The following is a 21,738-nucleotide window of genomic DNA, read 5'->3' as shown; positions in this document are numbered from 1 at the left end:
ATACTTATATTGTGGATTTCAGGAAGCACACAGCCCCACTCCCCCCCATCATCCTGAATGACACCCCCATCACCTCTGTGGACTCATTCCGCTTCCTGGGTACCACCATCACCCAGGACCTGAAGTGGGAGCCCACCATCACCTCCGTCATTAAGAAAGCCCAGCAGAGGATGTACTTCCTGAGGCAGCTGAAGAAATTCAACCTGCCAACACGGACGATGATGCAATTCTACACTGCAATCATCGAGTCCATCCTCACCTCCTCCATCACCGTGTGGTACGCTGGAGCCACTATCAGGGACAAACAGAGACTGCAGCGTGTTGTGCGCTCTGCTGAGAAGGTGATTGGCTGCAGACTCCCATCTCTGCAGGACCTGTACACCTCCAGGACACTGGGGCGTGCAGCTCAGTCACAGCTGACCCTTCTCACCCTGGACACAGTCTGTTTGACCTGCTCCCCTCAGGCAGGAGGCTCCGGTCCATTCGTACCAGAACCTCTCGCCATAAGAACAGTTTCTTCCCCTCTGCTGTTGGACACATGAACAATAACTGTATGACTGTTCCAACCAGAAACACATGACCCTACGCTGTGTTCACTGCATCATTCCATGTTTGGCACTGATCACCACCTGCACTCATGTATATATCTATCTACTTAGCACTTTTAATCCTTATTTTTATTTTTATGTCTATTTAAGCGTTATTTATGACAGTATGTTTGCACTAAGTACCGCAGCAACTTCCTAATGTTGTAAACCTGCTCAACATTTGGCAATAAAACCCTTTCTGATTCTGATTCTGATTCTTATACATGCTGATTTATTATGTGGCGGGCTTACACTGGACCTTATATCTCTTCCTGCTGACCCTCCCACATCTCCGTGGCTGACAGTTGTCAATCACGGCCTGCCTCCTCCTTCCCTCACAGCTATTATATTAAAGGCTCATTCCCCGTGTGATCCCTATTTACTCCACCTGATCCTCAGTCTCACACACACTGAGATGGATGGCAACACTTACGGTAAGACACCAACATCTCTCTGTTCTGTGTTTTATCAGAATGAATGATTTTTACTTTGAATCTTTTTATTGTCTGTCAATATGTCTAATACATTATGTTAGACATGGCTGATATTATAACACAAAACTTTATTCGCCTTTGCATTTATAAGCAGCATAGAACCAATAGCATATTAGAAAAAAGTGTATTTGTTCATAATTTGTTTACTCTCAAACTAAGAAGATCATTCGGACTGACAGCAAAGTGGAACAGTCCCCCATCATACAAACACAAACCAGCGTCTCTCACTGTGCATCCTGTAGCTGACTCGCATCACTTTTGGTTGACGATCTAATAATTTAGTTCATGCTGATTAATGTGATGACAATGTCTGGGAGGTTTTAAACAGCTAATACAGTGCTGTGCAAAAGACTTGAGTCCCCCCTCCATGTGTTGCTAGAAAAATGGGGATATTGATGCAGTGATTTATTGAATAGTTCTCCAGAGCTCTTCTTTGGATGTTTCTGTTCTCTGTCGGGATGATCCCGCACTGTTTTAATAGTAATAATAATAATAGTAATAATATAATGTTGAGCTCTGGGGAGGCCGGTCCATGAACGATGGTGCTCCACTGTGTTCTCTCTGCGGCTCTGCTTTCACTGCACTGATGGTGTGTTTGACGTTATTTTCATAATGATACTTTTCTGAATTCATCATTTCATTAATTTTGACAAAAACCTCCACACCACTGTCTGAAAACCAACAACAAAACATGACAGAGCCTTGTTGCATTTTAAAGATGACTGCAGGCATACATACGTATTGATGGTGATTTAAATCAATGTTCACAGTTGGCTTCATTCCCCCATCAAACCGGCTGCCACTGATTTTCAGTCCAATTTCTGTGAAATTAGGTGAACTTCATCAGCATGCGAGACAGCCGTCCTTCTGGCTCCAGAACAGCAGATGGGTCAGATGAAGGTCCTGGGTCAGGTGCTATTTCTTAAGGACACGAGTTTCAGACATTGTTCATTTGCTGTCCTTTCTTTTTAGGCCACCTACTTCGGGGCTCTACTTTAATTTGTCTGACACGCTGCACACCATGCTGAGATAAACCAAGTTACCAAGAAAAGAAAGAAAATGATGTTTTCATCAGGTTGCTGGTAACAAAGTGCCTGAAAATACTATTTAAAATTTCTTGTGGAAAAAAAAAAGTTCATCTGAAAATGGTGAGGTTCAGGTTTATTGTGTATTTTTGTGTCTTTTCCTTACAATTTAAAGTGGCTTGAGGTGACTGTTGTTTTGATCTGGTGCTATATAAATCAAATAAATTTAATTGAATAAAATAAGGGGGAAAAAAAGAAAAGAAAGAGCATCACCTAAAAGAAAGTCTGGGTCCTTAGAAATAAAAAAGAGAGGGATGGCTCAAGACTTTTGCACATAACTAACTTATATTCTAATTGTGTAGCTCATACATACATAAACGTGTCATCATAATAAACTTAATCTCTGTAGATTAGCTTTATTACACCATGTATGAAATAACTGAATCAAAAGTTGTGAAATATTTAATGATAGGTCGTCTTTAATGTGTTGTAAAGAGTAAACATAACTTTTGTTCCAGAGTTTGATGTCCTAGAGGTCCCCCCCCTCACCCCAACCAGTAAGGAGGTCTTCACTCAGGCTGTGAAAGCCAGCTTTGCAGGCTTCACTCAGGAGAGAATCAGCTGTCACTTTCCACAGGGTACAGTGGGAGCTTTGATTAGTTGTCACGTGTTGCCGACTCTATTATTAATGCATGTGCATGTATATTTAGATCCTAGGTTGTGGTCGAAGTGGGAGGTGAACCACTGGCTGGACTGGTGCCAGGCTGAGTTTGGGCTCTGCTGCCTGGGCTCAGACCTCAGAGGTCTGGATGGCAGCGAGCTGTGTGGTCTTGACCAAGAGGCTTTCCTGGGCCTGCTGTCTGACTCCACTGCAGGAGAAATCCTGTGGGAGCACCTGGAGACCATGAGGAGAGGTGATAGCACTTTTATTGAAAAGCACAGAGTTAGCTTTCTAGCCACATTGTTTTCTATCATTGCACAAGAATGGTGAAGAATTCAAAACTCTGAAATTTTAAATGGTCAGTTCTCTTTGCTCAGTCCTTTCTCTCATCAGGTCATTATGTGGCATTTCAGACAGTGTTGAATAGATGTGCTGAGCCACATACTACCACCTGTATATGTTTGGACTATGAAAAAAAATAGAACTGCTTCAAACTTGATACTATTGCTATCATCAGTGAAAAAAATTATATATTGATATATGGAACAGAGTGAACTGTATGCATAGTTCATTCACAGATGCGTGCATACTGATTGTGAATAAAGCCCATTGTCACTGAGAGAACGTGACTGCTCTTCTTCATTAGCCGTCTGCACGCACCACCCAACTGCAAGCTTGAGACTTTTGTTGTTTTGTTGTCGTGTTTCCTTCAGAAAATTACTCAGAGATTGAGGGATGCTCAGACAGAGATAATTACCACCTTCAGTACCATCCCAGTGAGAGCTCAGACCTCCACGATCTGGAACCAATGAGTGTGCAGCATGGAGGCCACTATCCAGCCTATTCACAACGTGGCAGCAGCAACATTAGCTCTGCAGCCCCGCTGCAGGAAATACGAGGGAATGGAGGTGAGACAGATCACATGATACTGAGTCATCAGTTGAATAAAAAGCATTACAGTCAGAATTGCTCCACAAAGGGAAAAAGACCCAATATGGACAAAAGTAAGTGAGCCACATACAGTTTTAGAGCTGATGTTAATGCCAGAGGAGCTTACTGAGTGAGCAGAGCATTTATGTGGGCTGACAGGTGCTGTGGCTCGTAACACATCCACTTTGCAGTTAGAGGACTTACAGCTGACGTGGAATATAATAATCGTTTCATGGTCGATGGGTCTTGGAGCCAGGGTTGTGAGTTTTTGAGGATCACTTGTGTTTTAGTAATGCTCTTTAGGAAAATGGTTGCTATTTCCCTTTATCCTTTCATTATCCTCCAGCAGTGTGTTTGGATCTTTAGTTATGTTCTTGTTGAGCCCACGTGTCTCTGTTATGTAATATTTCCCTTCTTGTGTGCCCAGTTGTGTGTGGATATCTCTGTGTCTTGTCTCTGTGGTTTTCTGGTTTCCCCATTACTTGTGTCGCGTTTGTATGTCTTTGTCCTGGACTCAGTGATCGTTACTTCCTGTCTTATTTTATTTGTTACTTATCTCCTGTGCACTGTCTTTAGTTTTGCTTCCTTTGCCTTGTTTCCCAGTGAGTTTCAGCTGTGTTCCTCGGTGTTTCCATCTCCCTGTGTACATATGGTCTGAGTCTCCCTCTGTTCTTTGCCGTGTCCTCCCTGCAGCTGTGTGTTCTGTGTTTCATCCTTGTAGAAGGAGGCTCTGGACTGTGCTCCGACTAAAGCTCTCTTCTTCAGTTAGTTAATTTTAGTTACTTTATTACATCAGCTCATTTTTGGAAGACTGTAGACTAATCTACAGTTTGATATGACCACTCAGTTGAGCTGGCAGACATCACTTGATTCTGTTTCCAATGTGTGTCCAGGGACAGGCTCAGAAGTGGAGAGTGTTCTTGGGGATGAGTCTGCCGCTGTGGGCACTCAATCATGGGCTGCTCCGCACCATGACGTCCAGCCAGTAATGGAAGAGAGCATGTCTGAAAATGCCTTCATGTTACCTCAGCAACAGAGGAACTTCAGGGAATGTGCAGGCAGCAAAACTGATCTGGAGACAGCTGTAATACCTGTAGCAGTTCTTGCTGGCTACACTGGTGAGTAGAGTGGCTGAAGGAGGTAAACGATAAGGTGTAGCCATGAGGTAAGCATACTCATTTGTTCTGTCATGTCTCAATAGGCAGTGGGCCCATTCAGCTCTGGCAGTTTCTGCTGGAGCTTCTGACAGACCGCAGCTGTCATTCGTGCATAAGCTGGACAGGAAATGGCTGGGAGTTCAAACTGACGGATCCTGACGAGGTCATTAATGCTGAGTTCACAACATATCAGGATATATACCTGCATGAGTAGAGCATGAAGGGCCACATTTCAATTAGGGTATTTTTCACTTTGTAATGGCATATTTGTAACCTCCACATGTTCCACTCTGCAGTGAAAGCACCAAAGAACCTTCTTCTATGAGCTGACGTTGCTAACTACTGCTTCAATATTGGTCATTTAGAAATCATCATGTTGCTGTTATAAAAAGGAAACACGAGGCTTATTCTGCTGGTGTTTACATGTGGATTATTTCTTCAGGTGGCAGTGCTGTGGGGTCGCAGGAAGAACAAACCTAAGATGAATTATGAGAAGCTGAGCCGTGGTTTGCGCTACTACTATGACAAGAACATTATTCGCAAAACCGCTGGCAAGCGCTACGTCTATCGCTTCGTATGCAACCTGCAAGGCCTTCTTGGATATGAGCCTGGGGAGCTGCATGCCACACTGAATATCAGCAGTAAGAGTCTATAGTGAGGCAAGAAAAAGGAACAGTACTTGTTAAGCGTCTTATAGTTTTCACTTTACATGACACAGCTCAGCGCATATGCTTGTTTGACGACATGGAAGTGGTGTACCACTTTATCTCTGTCACTGTCAAATAATAGAAATCAATTCATGTCAGTTCATTTTAAAAGTTATTTATTCCTCTGTGAATAGTTAAGGCACATGGACTCGTTTAGCAATCCTTTGTATATTTAACTTATACTATAAACATCAGTTAAAAGAAATAAAATCAATGAAACCGTAAATGAATTACAGCTGATTTCTATCTGCTTCATCTCAGAGAAACATTCTCATTCATTCCTCTTCTTTTGCTTATCCAGTTCAGGGTCACCAACGGGCGGCAGTCAATTCCAGCTGCCATAGGTTGAGAGGAAGGACAGAGCCAGGACAGGTCATCAGGCAGGGCTAACACAGAGTGCTATATTGCAACAACAGTTGCCTCAAGGTGCTTTATATTGGTAAATGGATGGGTTCTTATATGACATCTTTCTATCATACTCCATACAACAAACCTTAACCATTCAGACAAGCACGTTTCTCGACACCTAAGTGCTTTCTAGCTAACATTCAAATCTAGTGGACGCCTCGGAAAGCAACTTGGGGTTAGTATACTTAGAAATCGAATGCAATTTGACCCTCAAAGTGACTTTTTTGTTAGGGAGGATTTATTTGTTGTTGAGTTCAGTGTTAAAATAAGTTCTTTAAAAAGCCAAAATATGCCAGATTGAATATGAAGGGGACATGAGCAGAGAGCACAAACATGCTGAGGGATCGGCTCTGTTAGTTCAGTGAGAGAGTCACAAACTCATGTGTAACCTTATGTCTGCATTTTTAATTTGTTAAATACAAACACAATGATAGCAGAAGTGCTGCCACATGTCTAACCAGAATGCGAGGACCAACGTGTTTATTTGGTAGTTCAATGAAAGGCTTCAGTTAAGAGGGAGGAAAAACATTTGCGTTCACGTTTGCAGTTTTCTCTTGTTACACAATATTTTACATTTTAAAAAACAAACAACCCTCACATGAGATGACAGTGCTAGCAGTGGCCCACAGCTCATTTAAGTTTGAGACGCCTTCCCTCTTGGTGACAGTGGGAAGGAAAAACTCCCTTTTAACAGGAAGAAACCTCCAGCAGAGTCAGGCTCAGGGAGGGGTGACCATCTCCCACGATCAGTTGGGGGTGAGGTGAGGAAGACAGAACAAAGACACACTGTGGAAGAGAGCCGGAAGTGAATAATAACTATCGAGAACACAGGGACAACCCACACAGAGAGACTGTGATTGGCTGTGAGTGGACAGTGCTCCCTAATGTGCAGCCTGGAGGAGCCCGTCTCTGCCTACCACCCACTTTTATTCCGTCACAATGAAACGAGTATCCTTTTAATCACGTTAAAAGGAGAAATAAATAAGAAGATGGCATTAAAACAAGGAGAGAGAAACAGTTATGTAAGAAAAAAAATGAATCTAGTGAATTTAAAAAGAAAGCAGTGCTGTTCTGATTCTGTTCAGTATGAGATAGACACAAAGCTTTAAATGACTGAAAACAAATTTCAGCTGACTGAAACTTAACAAAAAGGAAAAATCAGACTTTAAAATACTCACTGAATGGCACCATATCAATGAATTTCCTTCTCAGGAAATATTTTTAGACTGACTGTGAGTCAGTGACCTTACATGTATTTTCATTTTCCTGAATATATTATGACTTATCTGCCACCCCAGAAGCTAGACTAAAATGCAAACAAGTGGAACATAGTAAGTATAATGCCTCTGAATGTAGCAGATCATTCACCACACACCCCTGACAGCATCAAGCATCAGGTTTAGATCAGAAATGGCTGAATGCTGATTTAATTTCATCCCTCAGAGAACAGGAAACAGAAACAGAGCGAGAGTGTCAAGTGTGTGAGGATTAATTCCACCACTTACCCTCCTGAGGTGTGCTAATGGAAGAGCCATCAAGGGGAAAAGTGTGTGTCTTTGTCTGAGCCTGAGTGTATGAGGATGGATAATTTATTCAGGACAGAGCAAGTGTATGTTCATGTGACATAAAACCTGCCGTTTTCTACCAGATACATTTCTCTTTAAGAGCTAATTATGACTTTATGCTTTCCTTTCAACCCTGAGAGTTTCTGAATATGTTTGCCCTGGAAGGAGTGTTTGAATAGAGTTTAGTTACATGAAGCTGCTTGGCCAAAAGGTTATTACAAATTAAGTCAATAAATATGCAAAGGCAAAAACAGGTTGGCCAAGTTGGTCCTGCTCAGCAGAAAGACCAAAGGAATACACCACCTGAAATTAACACTAAGTAGAAATCTCTGAGTTGAAGATGAAAAGCTTTTTATGTTAACACACGTTACAAACTGGCCTTGCAAACAAAGCTCCTCACAATGACTCAAACCACTCTGAAATAAATCTGCTCAAGTAGGAGTGAAAAGGCAAGAAATCAATAACCTAGCCCTGAAATGTATAACAGAGGTTAAATTAGAAGGCCTGATTTCTCTGCAGGAGCTGACGAGTCTAGCTAACCACACACAAATGCACTGCACTTCACCTGTGCACTGACGTGAAAAGCAAAGAGAGTTGGCTGAGCAAGAGTGAATACATCAATTAGGCTCCATCCATTTAGTCCACCCACCACCAGCTGATCCTTGGTAAAAACAAACAAAAACACAAAAAAACACCTCCTGACAGCGATTCTGAGATCCCACCGTACCCGAGTCCATGAGAGGAATCATGTGGTGAGCTGCTGGAACCACTATGGAGCTTGTGCAGCTTGCACATATTCACAGTGAGAACTTCACATCACTGGGAATTTGGACTACAAGATGCCCTTTTATTATTTAGGGAGGGTTCAGATTGACTCTCTACCAATATTATGTATTATAGTTTGTAATACCACCAACTGCTGGTCAGATCTCAAAGTAGCTTGGCTGCTATGCTTGGTTTTAGCTACTGGATTGTATGTACGGAGGCTGCATGTTGGCCCTAACCTTTGATGCAACACATGTTGTGTACCAGCATACCTACTGTATGCCTCATACTATATAAAGACTGTGGATAAAAAATATTAAACCTCTGAAATATGTCGGCATCTGTCTGTTTTTGTATTTTGTCCTTTTTGTCTCCCCAGTCTGTCATGTCTCTCCGTATCCCTGATCCCAGTGTCACGTTCACGTTTCTTAGTCTGAGTCTCACTGTGTGTGTTACTTCCTGTTTTATTTTGTCCTTTGTGTGTGATGTTCAGCTTTGCTCCGCCTGTCTCATTAGCTGTGATTCAGTTCAGCTGTGTTCCTATGTGTATATATTGTCTGCATCTCCCTCTGTTCCTCATTGTGTTCTCCCTCATGATGCGTACCACCTCTTGCTTTGTATTTCTCATTGATTACTGTACTGTTGATTCTGACTGACCACTGTAACTCTCTCTATTTAGGCATGTGTCACTCAAGCCTGTCCCGCCCGCAACCAGAACGAGAGAGAGTATTACTCTGATACTTGCATCTCTACATTGGCTGACAGTTAAATATAGAATTGATTTTAAGGGTTTATTATTTGTTTTTAAACCTCTCCATGGTTTGGCTCCAGGTTACATTTCAGATCTCCTTAGCCTACACCTACCCACTCGAACTCTGCGCTCCTCCAGTCAGACGCTTTTATTATTTCCATACTCCCAGTTCAAATCTAGAGGTGACAGGCTTTCTCCATTGCCGCCTCGAGACTCTGGAACAGTCTTCCCTCTTCCTCCTCCTTCAAATCAAATCTGAAGACCTACCTATTTTCCAAGGCTTTCAGATCTCTCTGACACCTATTTTATTCTGTTTTATTATTCTGGTCTTTTATCTCATTGGACGATGTTTGCGTGTGTATACTTATACATGTATTTTATGTTCATGTATGTGTGCTTGTGTGTGAATGTGTACACTTTTGTATATGTATGTGCATATTTGCATGTACACATATATTTTTACAAACATATATGGATGTCTCACAATCTTTTCTATAATGTTTTGATCTTATCTATTTTAATTATTTTTATTTGATTATATTATCCCTCTGTTCAGCACTTTGGCCGACACTTGATGTCCTTTAAATGTGCTATATAAATAAAGATCACTTGACTTGATGTTCTCTGCTTTTTGATAGCAATAAAGCTGTGATTTTGACTGTTTGCAGAGTCCTGCATTCTGCCTGCCACATGACATGCTTGTGTCACGACAGTATCATTAGCTAAAAAATGGAGAGAGGTGGAGGAATCTTTTCAGAACTGTTCCTTTAATGCAATGGCACACTATAAAAACACCTCTACACATACAAAAATATACTAGCATATTTAAAATGTCATAAGCCTAAAAAGTCTTCATGTAAGACCCTTTTTACCTTTAAGAAGCTGTTTTATACAGCATCACTCGTTTAAAAAATGCTCAATATCGTATGCTAACTTTACCCACTGACTTCACCAAGTACTTTATACTTAAACACCAAAAAATGTATAAAACAAACAGAAACAGAAAAATTCAGATGCAAAGATTTTATTATTTTTTTGAATCTATTTTTATTTGGGAGCACATGATCATTAATAGCTTAGTCACAAGTTCAGGTCAAAAGCATATCAGCCAGTAAATATGCACAAAACACAACAAATAGTGTCATGCTCAGGTGAGCACCTAATGCTGTGTGAAAAGTGCGTGAAACCATGAAAATATGATTAGAAACTATTGACTTATTGTTTCTCTCTCACAGTCTTTAAGGCAGATTTGAGACCTATGTACGAGTTTCAAATCACTGTAACAATACTCCACTTAAACCACACATACTCCAAGTGATTTTAATCATTTATAACCTATTGTTAGAAAAAGTCTCTTATGAAGTGAGACACAGTGAGACACAGTAGCGAGCTCCAACGCATTTATTTACTTGAAAGGAAGTAAAAGCATACACAGTGAACATCTCTGCAAGTTCCATTTATACACTCCTTCCAACGTTATCATGGGAACATACGTGTGTGACGCTCTTACAGGGTTTAGAGTGCATCATTTTGTGATAGCTGTTGATGCACTTTTCACAAAAAAAGCGTGATATAGACAACACTTTATAATGAATCATAATCAAATACTTTATTGACTTAAAGAAATTATGTGGTTACAGATTCTCTAACGGTATAATCTTATTATTTTCACTGTGGAGGATGTGCAAAAGGGTGTGACTACTGCACTGTGTACTGTGCATTACACTGAGGAGTCGTACAGACAAATATCCACAGGCAGGAATGATTTCCTGTGTCATCCAGTGGTGCATTTGTGTAATCTCAGTCTCTCACTGAATGTGCTGGCATGTCACGGAGTGGGTGGAAGGTACTGTCCAACGTTGTCCTTATCTTGGACAACATCCACCTCTCCAACACCACCCCAGCTCCATCCCCCACAATATTACTGGCCTTGCAGAACCAGTTTCTTGATCCGCACTTGATCTTGGCATTTATCACCCCTTAACTTGCAACATCAGAGGATGGCACTGACCACAGCAGACTCGTAGAAAATCATGAGCACTTTCTCACAGATGTTAAAAGACCTCAGCTTCTCTGACCCTTCCTATGCCCTATGTGTACTCTAGGGTATTTACAGTCCTCCACAATGTCCAAGGGGAGAGGTCCCTTGTCCCTTGTGGCGCCCCTGTCTTGCTGATCACCTTGTCAGACCTTGTGGTCTTCCTGTCAGGTAATCAACAATTTTGTTGTATATGTACAGTCAAGGACGAGCCTTTCTAGGATCTTCATGACGTGCGAAGTCAGTGCCACTGATCTGTAATCCTGGGGGTCACTGGGACATGTAGTGTGCCAGCAGCATCCCCATATGACATATAACAGCACTGCTCCTTAAAATACTTGAATCACTATAAGTTTAGGATTTAATCACATCCTTAAAATGACACGCTCACCATTACATAAATCACATAGTTGGAGTTGGGGAATGGCTGCAATCGCAGTATTGTGAGATGGTGAACGATGTACCTTTATGATCAATGATCTTCTTTAATAAACTGTTCACCATCACCTCACCTTATCTAATGATATGGACTGATGAAATAAACTACATACTGACTTGAGGTGAGGGTTTACTTGATTTTGTGCCATATAAATAAAATAAACAGAATAAATTATATATAAATTATGAGCCTCGCCTCTGTCAGTGCGCCCCAGGGTGGCTGTGGCTACATGCAGCTTGCCATCACCAGTGTGTGAATGTGTGTGTGAATTGGTGGATGACTGAATGTGTAAAGCGCTTTGGGGTCCTTAGGGAGTAGTAAAGCGCTATACAAATACAGGCCATTTACCATTTACCATGTTCTGCAGTGGGCATTTGTAACTTCATTAAATGTATTTATCATGATTTATTAGCAATAAAAAACATGATGTTGTGCTGTCAAAACAGCAGAGTCCAATAAAAATGATTCAACAGAGACAGGAGGAAGCATCTAAGAGTTTTATTGCCAGTCGATTAAAGAGAATTTAAGAAGTGTATCCGTTCTACATATCCAGTGAGTGTTTATGGCAACAACGTGATACAGTGTTTGTGTGTCATTGTGGATTCTGTTTCTTCCACTGTTCTGGTGTGAGGGTCTTCTGTTCAAAAGCATGGATCTCTTTCAGCTCCTCGGCTAGACAAGTATTCACCATCCTGCCAACACACAGTACACACAGCACAGTGACATGACGAGCTTTAAGGCTGCAGAAACGGCTAGAAAGGAGTTTCACTGAAACCCGCACAGACGTATAATCTGAGCAAAAGTCCTGCGTTACACTTCATTTCTTTATATTTTGTTAGGAAAATAGAAAATATTTGCTGTGGTTTATGGAAATCTGCAGACATATGTTGCACAATTCTAACCAGCTTGAAAGGCAACGCTGAACACTCTGAGGCTGCTTCAGGTCATTTTCAGGAATAGTTGCCCTTCATGAAGGAAATTCAAAGTTCTTCTTCGGAGGTTTCTGCCTTTGTTCTGTTCTGTGTCTGGATAATCTCACACAGCTTCAATAATGTCGAGCTCTGGGGAGGCTAGTCCATGACTGACAGTGCTCCACTGTGTGTTCTTCTATCCAGGTATGATTTAACTGCACTGGTGGGATCATTGCCATGCTCCACACCACTGGCTAGAGCCTCCACTGTGTTTTAAAGATGACTCTACACACTCACAATGTTGAACCTCTCTCTCCCCACCTCCTCTGTACATACCGATGATGATTTGAAGCAAAAATATACAATTTTGTTTCTCTTTTTGTTTCATTTCCTGTTAAAATTGCTAATTTTTTAAAGGACTCAAGCCATACAAAGTCTTGCACTAATAGCCATTAAGGAATCACTTGGTATTTGCAAAAATACTTGTTTTTTTATTGTTTACATTTTTCATATATTCAATTAAAGTAATTGGAACAAAATATATGTTTTTGCAGTACGCTACTATTAAAGTGTCTAAAGACACAATATAAAATTCTTTGCCTAGTTTTCTGTTACATGTAGCCATAACACAGGTTCATCCCTTGAGCCTTTTTTACTTCTTAACCCAAGAAGGTTAAGGTTACAGAGAAACAAATAAACCATCCACAGCTTTGTTTTGTCATCAGCACCTCATGCGTACACACTGGCACATGTGTTATTACCTGTGTCTCTGCAGCAGTGGTTTGTTCTCAAACTGGGGCGAAACCACCAGCACTTTGAAGCTGGCAGCACATCTGTTGGCTGATGTATCCTCCACCTCCTGGTTAAGCACAAGATCAAGTATGCGAGTACCTTTACTTAAGACAAATAATCTAAATACTTCTATAAAAATACATTTCAAGGTCATTATTACTCATCCTTTATTATAAAAAGGTAGATTTGCAGTAGTTGTGTGAAGTGAAACTATTGAGTATCAAGCTGCAACTAACATTTTCATAACCAAATGATGTGCTCATATTATTTGCTGCATTAATCAATTCATTGTTTGCATTGTTTAAAAACAGTGAGATAGCATCACCATTAGCCAGAAGCCAAACTGACACCTTACTGTACTTCTGTACTTCCTCTGAAATATACTGGTTTATGTGCCATTAGAAAAAGAACTCATGTAAAGTATGAAAAGTACACTGATGTAAGCGTACCTTCTTTCATTCCAGCAATGCACATTATTACAACATAGTGTCAATAATTACAGTTCTGATTTTTTCATGGTAGTTTCATTTTAACAGAGGCAAAAATACATTACATAAAAGTTATAAATTGATTTGTGTGTCATGTGTAAAACATGAGTGAGTGGTGGTGAAACCCTTGTTGCCTAAAAAAAAAGCTTGTAGTTGGTCACCAGGCTTGCACACATCTCATGAGACATTCTGACCCAGTCTTCACAGAAACTCTCAGCTGTTTAGGTTTGTTGGCTGCTGTTTCAGCTCCATCCACAAATTTTCTATTGGAGTCCTGGAGACTGGCTATGCCACTCTATGACCTTAATGTTCTTCTTATTTAGCCACTCCTTTGTTGCCTTGGCGGTATGGTTTGGGTTAGTGTTGTGATGGAAGACCCATCTTCAATGTTTTATGATACATGGTCCTGCCCAGAGGTGGAAAGTAATGAAGTACAAATGCATAGGTTAAAAGTATATTTAAGTACAGTACCAATCTGTACTTCAGTATTTATTTTTCTGACAACTGTACTTTTACTCCCTACATTTTTAAACAAATATCTGTACTTTCTCTACACATTTTCAAAACAGACCAGTTATTTCAGGTTCGACAGGATCATCTCTTATACTCGGGATTTTAAGTGGGCTGGAAAGTGTGCAGGTGTTTGTATGTTGAAGCCTTAACACAAAACACCTTCAAAGTATAGTGTTTCACCCTCCATGCTTGGTGTTCTTTGGGTCATACTGAGCATTTCTCTTTCTCCAAACATGGTGAGTCGAGTCGAGGCCAAAAAGCTAAATTTTGGTTTCACCCTATTACTGCGCTTTCTCTCAAGCCTTCTCTGAATTATTTAGATGTTTCCTTCCTTCTTCAACCCAGATTTCAGTCTGTTACAGCGTAGTGTGTTTTCCAAGTGGTGTTCCAGGTGGCCTTGGTCCTACCTACCCTTGAAATCATCAACTCCTTCTGTCTAGTTTTGGGCTGATTCAACCGTTATCATCCTCACCCATCATCTTTCATGTTGGTAAGATCTTGCATATGGCATACAACCTGGGATAATAGGGGGTCGTTTAATATTTCTTCCATTTCTGAATTATAACAGTTGTCACCTTCTCACCAGCTTTCTTTCTTTTGGTCTTGTAGCCCATTTCAGTCTTGTGCAAGTCTACAATCTTGTCCCTGATGTGCTTTGACAGCTCTTTTGTCTTGTATGTGATGGTGGAGAGGTTGGAATTGAAGAAACTGATTATGTAGATAGGTGTGCTTCTACCTCACATCCATGTCCAACTTAGAATTACAAATTAAACTAACAGACATGTCTTTGAAATGCGGGAGGAATCACACAGACACATGGGCATTATGCAAATAGCACACATAAAGGACCCAGCTGGGGTTCAAACCTTTTTTCTGTGAGGCAACAGACCTAACCCACTGTGCTACAAATGGGCCCTGTAAAATGTTACTTCAAAGTTAAGGTTTTGTTGTTAATGACTGAAAGCACTTTGAATGCGCACACACACACACACACACACACACACACACACACACACACACACACACACACTCACTCACTCTCTCTCTCTCTTAGGAACAGTCTTGAACCTACCACGTGCACTGCCGCCAGCTCTTTGATAAGTCTGTCCCGGATGTGATCAGCTGTTACTGACATGTCTACATGATATAAAAACGGAAACAAACCGATTGCAGGGTTAGTGGTTAGCCGGACCGGCAGCTGCTTTGTCACACTGGATCTGATGACTGATGTAAACTGCCACTTAAAATAAGGGCGTTATATTCACTCGTGCATTCTCGGTATATTTAAAAGAAAAATACTCTTCGACTGTTAAATCGTTGAAGATGAGAGTATTACCAAAAGCTGTGATGCTGTCGCTCCTTAGTGACTCTGTGCGGACGTCCTACTGGCGTCAGTCTTCGGCGCTAAGATCACAACAGACCGAAAGAAACACCAATTGCATTGTGACAAATTACACAGTGCCCAATCATTTGAGAGCCGTACATACAGTAGGCGGGACCAATTATTTAAAATAGCAAATCATAACACTAGAGGTCTATGCAGAAAGCCAAACTAAAGTTTTGCAGTTTCGATTAATGAATCAGAAAAGACTGCACGTATCCGACATCTTTAGTCATAGATGTGTTAGTATAGCCTGACTGGTATAAGATGTTACGCTTTTTTGAATTTTGAATTTTATCAGGCAGATTTTTCGACTACTAATACAGAGGCTGTTTATGTGTATGTACTTTTTTTTTAAAGCGACCAAGCAGTCGGAGGTGGCTAACTGTGGATGAAAAACGTAAAGATTTTGTGCAAAAGTCACGTAAGTGTTGAACAATACTTGGAGTTATTTGGTGTGTATTATACCTGTATAATACTTTAGCATGTAGCCAATGTTAGCCACTGTGACCGATATCTGGTAAAGTCGTGATTCAGTCTTGGGCTTATGAGAGTAGTCTGCTTATGCTGTTACTATGGTAGTGGAGGTGGAAAGTTTCTTCGGGGTGTATATGCTGTACTGCATCAATCCAAAATTTAAAGGCCGTATCTACATCGGCTTCACTGTGAACCCAGAGCGAAGGATAGGACAGCACAATGCTGGGAGGCACAGAGGAGGGGCCAAGAGGACCAGCGGGAGAGGACCGTGGTAGGGCCTCGCAACTTTATACTGTACGGTATACCGCACCTTGGACATTAGTTACTATTTACTGTGTCCGTCTGTCTACAGGGAGATGGTCCTCATTATCCACGGCTTCCCATCTGATATTGCTGCTCTCAGGGTAAGTATCAAGACACTGTCCAATCTATAAGTGATGGAAATGAATCAAAAACTCTCAGAGCGCCATTGTGACTATAATAAAGTGTCACCCAAGCCCATAGCAATAAGAGCGCAGTTTCATGCGTCCACAGTTTTCAGAGTTTGGACGACCACATGTAAAGAAACAATCTTCTACAGTTTGTCAGTTGGAATTTCATGCAAATGTTAGTATATAATAAATGTGATGATTAATTTTCTTTGCTTTGCTTTAAATCATTGGATTTTAGCAGAAATCTGCCAATCTGGGCTTTAGGTGATGAAATTTCCATTTGTCATTTTTTTCACCTAATGATAGTGAGTGGGTGGGTGGGGGGAGGGTATGTTTACTGAGTGATAAAAATAAATAGAGGCCCATTTTTCAGCACAGAAATTGAGCATGATTTTCAACCATTCATCTCAGACAATGATCCTTAAAGCTAACAGAAAGAAAAACATGAAACATGACCATGACTGCATGTGCAGGTCAGATTCATGATCAAACATTAACAGCTGAAGTTTAGTTGAATGTTTCCAGAGTTCAGTTTAAATGAACTCTGGAATCTGAACTCTAGTCTTGTTTGATTTATTGTGGTCAGAAGACTGTCGCAGTGGAGACAAAATCATCCGTGGCTAGTCTTAGCACCAAATAACCACAGAGTAGAAGAGATAGTGACCATAGTGTTTGTGTTCTGAGACACTATGTTTTTTATGTCACAGCCTAATTGCATTTCCAATAAATCTGAAACACACACACAACAGACAACATCTCTCCTCTTCTCAGGTGTAATTCTGATGCCTTGAAAGGCCCTGAAATGTTTAAAGACTACTTTGAACATTATATTTTATTAATGGAATTGCAGATTCCCGTCCCTACCTGAGAATGGTTCTACCAGAGGTTTCTTCCTGTTAAAAGGGAGTTTTTCCTTCCCACTGTTGCAAAGTGCTTGCTCATAGGGGTCTTCTCATTGTTGGGTTTTAGTGTTTACTTGGTGGAGAGTCTTTACCGTACAGTATAAAGCACCTTGTGGCACTGTCGTCTGTATAAATAGAATTGAACCAGACTGAAAACAGACAAGGTTTTAGGCACCAAGTGAAATGAGGAAAATACTTCACACAAATCAGATTAATATTTTGCAAGCTCCATCCAAGCTGGACACTGTCCTGAGTGGCTGTGTGACTGTCATGTTTCTGTGTGCCAGTTTGAGTGGGCGTGGCAGCACCCTCATTCCTCCAGGAGGCTTGTGCATGTATCTCGGCGCTCCAGAAAAGAATCGAGCCTGGAATTCCACTGGCGAGTCGTCTCCAACATGCTGAGGGTGGCGCCATGGAACAGACTGCCGCTAACAGCGCGCTGGCTCAAACAGGAGTACAGGATGGACTTTGAGCCTGGCCTGCAGCCTCCCCTCCATATCCCCATCGCTTTTGGCACCGTAAGAGCCAAAAAGACACCCTCGCTACAATGTCAGGACGAGGAAGAGGAGGAGGCGTCCATGTGTTTTCTCTGTGAGAAGCACATCAAGGTAGAGTCATCTAACAGATCAGTATCAGTGCTTTTACACATTTCTGTTCAGTTTAAACAGCAGGATGTCTTTAATGGTCAGCAGGATTAACTCATCAAAATACTCAATGGCTCAGATATCGTTTGGTTGTTTAGATACTTGTTTTTCAAATCATATCCATCTGAGTACATTGTTGATATATATTTTTTAATCTAGGAACATTTTAAACTACTTCAATGACCTTTCTTCAAATAAACAGGCAGTGGAGAGAATGTGTGGAGCTTCCTGCTCTGCAGCAAAGCTCCTGACCTGTTCCTCTGTTTTATTTTACTTTAGTCTCAGCCAAGCCGATTTGCTCAGGAACAAATAAAATACTGAAATGAACATTAAGTTATCTAAGTGAATTTTATTCAACTCAACTTTAACTTTCACTGAGTATCCAAACGACGCAGGGTTGAAAATAATGTGCAAAGTCGGGCTCCCGACGCAGGGGAAACAACTTCTGTCGGGGATAACTACCTTGACACAAGACTGGCTCTAGTGAGCCTTGACATCCCAGTCGACTATCTACTGCTAGCTGGTGGGATGTCAGGCATTTCCGAAAATGTGGGAGCACTTTTACAAACAGGTGATGTCTTCATAAATCGAGGTCTCGCCTGAAAATATCTTGAAAGTTTATTTTGTGTCCCAGAACCAGTAATAGTTCAAACTTTACTTGAAATTTTAGCTGAATTTAATGTAATGTAATGTAAGCATTTCACTACATATCGTACTGTGTATGACTGTGTACGTGACAAATAAAATTTGAATTTGAAATTTGAATTTAATGTAAACAATGTAATGCTTTTGTGCTCTTTGAGGTGTCAGAGAAGCTGAGCTGTGTCCACCCTTCCTGTGGGATGAGAGGTCATGTAATCTGCCTTGCCAGATATTTCCTGAGGTCTGAGCCATCCCACCTTCTGCCAGTTGAGGGCGAGTGTCCTTCCTGCGACAGCTCGATGCTGTGGGGAAGTCTCATCCGACATAAACACGGCTGCTTCGGAGACCTGGAGGAGGTCACGCTGTCTGCAGCCCAAGTTAGTTACAGCATCTCATGCTCAGTATGTTTAGATAGAATACATTCAGCTCTCTGTTCATTACTCACTTTTATTATTTGCATGTCTCCTGTTGGTTCTTTTCTAAAGCCTCTCACAAAAAGCTTTGCTCACATTGATTATGCCGGAGGCAGTTACTGGAGTCTCACTGTATTTCTGTTTTTTATTTTATTTTTTTCATGTGCAAAATTAAGACAAAATGCCAAAGCAGTGTGTGAAAACCAAGTACACCCTATGATTCAGTAGCTTGTAGAACAACGTCTACCAGCCACAACTCGGAGTAATCATTTTCTTATGACGTTATCAGTCTCTCCCATGGCAGTGGAAGAATTTTGGCCTCTGGTGTGTTTGATTCTTGGGGTCACTGTGCTGACTAGGGTTGTTCTGATTTCACAACTTGGACACTCTCATTCCTTACACTTTAATGACACATACATATAGGGCCTTTTGAGGTGGGCACACTGAACAGGGTCCTCACCTCTGGTGCCAGTGCTGGTGCTGGTTGGCGCCCCCACCCACTGGCTGGTGCATTGGTGTTTCTCGGTGTCTGCGGCTGGGTGCTCGGTTGGGTTGTGGCTCACTCTCAAAGGCTGCTTTGCATGACCTGGCCCTCCTGGCTCTGATGGGCCCCTGCTTGGGTGGTGGGCGTGGTGCTCTTGGGTCTCAGGTCCTGGGCCTGGAGCTCAGTCTGCTCTGGCACAGCTGGCTGCCGGCAGCACCTGCGGGCTCATTTCTGTGGCCCTGGGCCTTCTGAACTGTGGCTGCTGGCTGCTTACCTCTGCTCTTCTCCAGGTAGGGGCTGCCATTGTCCTTGAAGTGGTCTGGGGGGGCCTCTGGATGTCTGTTGCCCCGGTCACCTCCTTGCCTGCTTCATATCCTGTATTAGTAGTACTGTGTGCTGTTCAGTCAAATTTATAATTTATTCCATTTTTATTATTTATCTTTAATTGCCAGGATTAGCTCTCCACTCTCTGGCCCCTCCGTTCTGTTCAGTTCAGCTACAGTCTCCCCTCTGCTCTGCACAGCCAGCAAACTGCCTGCTTATCCATGTGTCCGTAATCTGCTCTGCAATAATTATTCGTCTTTTATCTAATTGCAGTTCGCTGGCTGCAATGTTAATGATAACAGATGGCTAATGTGGCTATCGGGTAATTGCTAATGCTAAACACCTAATGTTATTGTGTGTGCCAGCCAGGCTAACGTTTATGATAACTGTTTAATATTTCAGTGTTGCTGAAATGAGAGTTTTACTGAGCTCTGAAATTCCTCTGAAAGTGTTGCTCAGTGTAATGCATGTTAACTACTTCAGCTGTCAGTGGGGGGAGGAGCTGTGAGCCTAAAGTTGCCTGTCAGCTGGAGGCAAAGATGATTGACACTGTTGCACACGAGTATCTTAATTCAATGTTAATTTTAGATTCGATTAATATCGGAATAAAGTTGTTGTTGTTTTTTTGTTGTTTTGTTGGCACGAGGCTGATGCTGTATGGTATTCTGAGTGGTAATCTATATAACAATTTTCTACTCTGACCTGCAAACTGCCAAAACCTCTGTTTTCATAGAAGTGCTCAGACTTGATGATCAGTTAATTATGTGCATTTGAGCTTAGCAGTACTGGCTTCTACTTGCCTATTTACATATGTACTTAGTTTTTCACACTTTGTTTCTGCATTTTATCATTTGAATCAGATGATCTTTCTGATTCAATCTCTAATTGATAAAGACTGTATGCATTCTAATTTACGTAACTGGACATATAGGTACAGTTGGGCCTTAAAATGTCACATCCCTTTCAGAAATCTTGTGTGTGTACACCACACCAGTAGATCTGGAATAAAATGAAGAGTAAATATAGAAGATTTAAGGTGCTTAATTACTTTGCTAATTTGTACTGATCTTCCGCAGAGTCACTGGGCAGACAAACTGCAGATATGAAGAAGGGGAAGCTGTAAAAAAATGTGTTTACTTCTCACTGGACATCACATCACTGTCAGAAGAACTGGAGCATTGCGTGGAAAGGACCGTGCTTCCAACATGATCTGCAGTTTGTGGCGACTGTGTCAGTGGACTGGCATTAATATGGTGCTTTTCTAGCCTTACTGACTACTCTGAGCACTAGAAGCCACGTTTCACCATAAGTTATACAGCAAATTCTCATTCACAATCTATTTGAACCTCTAACTCATGCAATCATAGGGCAAGAGGCAGGATACACTCTTTTTTTGTTGTCATTATTAGTGTTGAATTAGGTGCGAGTGATGTAGTGTTAGTGCTGTCTTCTCTTCGTTCCAGTCTGCTGGAGTCTGTTTGGGAGGAAAACCACACAGGGAGAATATGCAGAGTACACACATGTATTAATTAATAGTTACGTGGTAATTCTAAGTGTGGATATGGGCGTGTGAATGGTTGAATCTCTGTGTTAGCCCTGTGATGACAACATATCCATGATGTTCCTGCCTTTCCCTTACCCAGTGATAGCAGGAACTCCAGCCTAACTTTTGTCTTGTTTCTGTCACTTTCTCTTAATTATTTAAAAAGCAGAATAAAATCTTCAGTTTTTATACATGACTGATAACTAATTCTTCCATTCTGTATGTATTATTGTAATATTATGCCTTATAATATAAAGCGCCTTGAG

General features: G+C 41.3%; 3 protein-coding genes across 6 annotated transcripts; 2 read left to right on the top strand and 1 right to left on the bottom strand.

The window, feature by feature from the left end:
• The first annotated feature begins 1,929 nt into the window (after positions 1-1,929).
• LOC146676471 (protein C-ets-2-like) lies at positions 1,930-5,509 on the top strand. The gene is made up of 7 exons (XM_085401190.1): positions 1,930-1,993; positions 2,625-2,744; positions 2,817-3,020; positions 3,481-3,675; positions 4,591-4,815; positions 4,899-5,017; positions 5,297-5,509. Exons 1-7 carry the CDS (start codon positions 1,930-1,932, stop codon positions 5,507-5,509), a joined length of 1,140 nt encoding a protein of 379 aa, XP_085257316.1.
• Positions 5,510-12,008: 6,499 nt separating this feature from the next.
• On the bottom strand, positions 12,009-15,667 carry LOC146676470 (bolA-like protein 2). The gene is made up of 4 exons (XM_085400740.1): positions 15,568-15,667; positions 15,304-15,368; positions 13,200-13,297; positions 12,009-12,219 (listed from the first exon to the last, which is right to left on the bottom strand). The coding sequence occupies exons 2-4, from the start codon at positions 15,364-15,366 to the stop codon at positions 12,120-12,122; spliced, it is 261 nt and encodes an 86-aa protein (XP_085256866.1). The 5' UTR covers positions 15,367-15,368; positions 15,568-15,667; the 3' UTR covers positions 12,009-12,119.
• A 104-nt stretch (positions 15,668-15,771) lies between these two features.
• slx1b (structure-specific endonuclease subunit SLX1B) lies at positions 15,772-21,517 on the top strand. Of its 4 annotated transcripts, none has more exons than XM_085400733.1 (7): positions 15,772-15,854; positions 15,973-16,036; positions 16,195-16,360; positions 16,442-16,493; positions 17,710-18,030; positions 18,870-19,085; positions 21,006-21,517. In XM_085400733.1, the coding sequence occupies exons 1-7, from the start codon at positions 15,807-15,809 to the stop codon at positions 21,033-21,035; spliced, it is 897 nt and encodes a 298-aa protein (XP_085256859.1). In that variant the 5' UTR covers positions 15,772-15,806; the 3' UTR covers positions 21,036-21,517. The 4 variants fall into 4 exon arrangements, with proteins under 4 accessions (XP_085256859.1, XP_085256863.1, XP_085256862.1 ...); XM_085400737.1 differs by having other exon boundaries at positions 15,775-15,854; positions 16,288-16,360; XM_085400736.1 differs by having other exon boundaries at positions 15,777-15,872; positions 16,170-16,360.
• The last annotated feature ends 221 nt before the right edge of the window (positions 21,518-21,738 follow it).

Source organism: Rhamphochromis longiceps, linkage group LG3 (genome assembly GCF_057381845.1).
Source record: "Rhamphochromis longiceps isolate RC_006_pf linkage group LG3, R_longiceps_female_GT1.1, whole genome shotgun sequence".
Taxonomy (NCBI): domain Eukaryota; kingdom Metazoa; phylum Chordata; class Actinopteri; order Cichliformes; family Cichlidae; genus Rhamphochromis; species Rhamphochromis longiceps.
Note: the sequence above shows the minus strand (reverse complement) of the source record. Positions and strands in the feature narration are given on the sequence as shown.

Coding starts and splice junctions, on each gene's coding strand:
- LOC146676471 (XM_085401190.1), top strand. CDS start 1,930: ATGCGAGACAGCCGTCCTTCTGGCTCCAGAACAGCAGATGGGTCAGAT. Junction 2,745..2,816: donor CAGCTGTCACTTTCCACAGG/GTACAGTGGGAG, acceptor ATGTATATTTAG/ATCCTAGGTTGTGGTCGAAG. Junction 4,816..4,898: donor AGTTCTTGCTGGCTACACTG/GTGAGTAGAGTG, acceptor ATGTCTCAATAG/GCAGTGGGCCCATTCAGCTC.
- LOC146676470 (XM_085400740.1), bottom strand. CDS start 15,366: ATGTCAGTAACAGCTGATCACATCCGGGACAGACTTATCAAAGAGCTG. Junction 13,298..15,303: donor AGCTGGCGGCAGTGCACGTG/GTAGGTTCAAGA, acceptor GTGCTTAACCAG/GAGGTGGAGGATACATCAGC. Junction 12,220..13,199: donor CCACTGCTGCAGAGACACAG/GTAATAACACAT, acceptor GTGTGTTGGCAG/GATGGTGAATACTTGTCTAG.
- slx1b (XM_085400733.1), top strand. CDS start 15,807: ATGAATCAGAAAAGACTGCACGTATCCGACATCTTTAGTCATAGATGT. Junction 18,031..18,869: donor TCTGTGAGAAGCACATCAAG/GTAGAGTCATCT, acceptor GTGCTCTTTGAG/GTGTCAGAGAAGCTGAGCTG. Junction 19,086..21,005: donor TCACGCTGTCTGCAGCCCAA/GTTAGTTACAGC, acceptor GATCTTCCGCAG/AGTCACTGGGCAGACAAACT.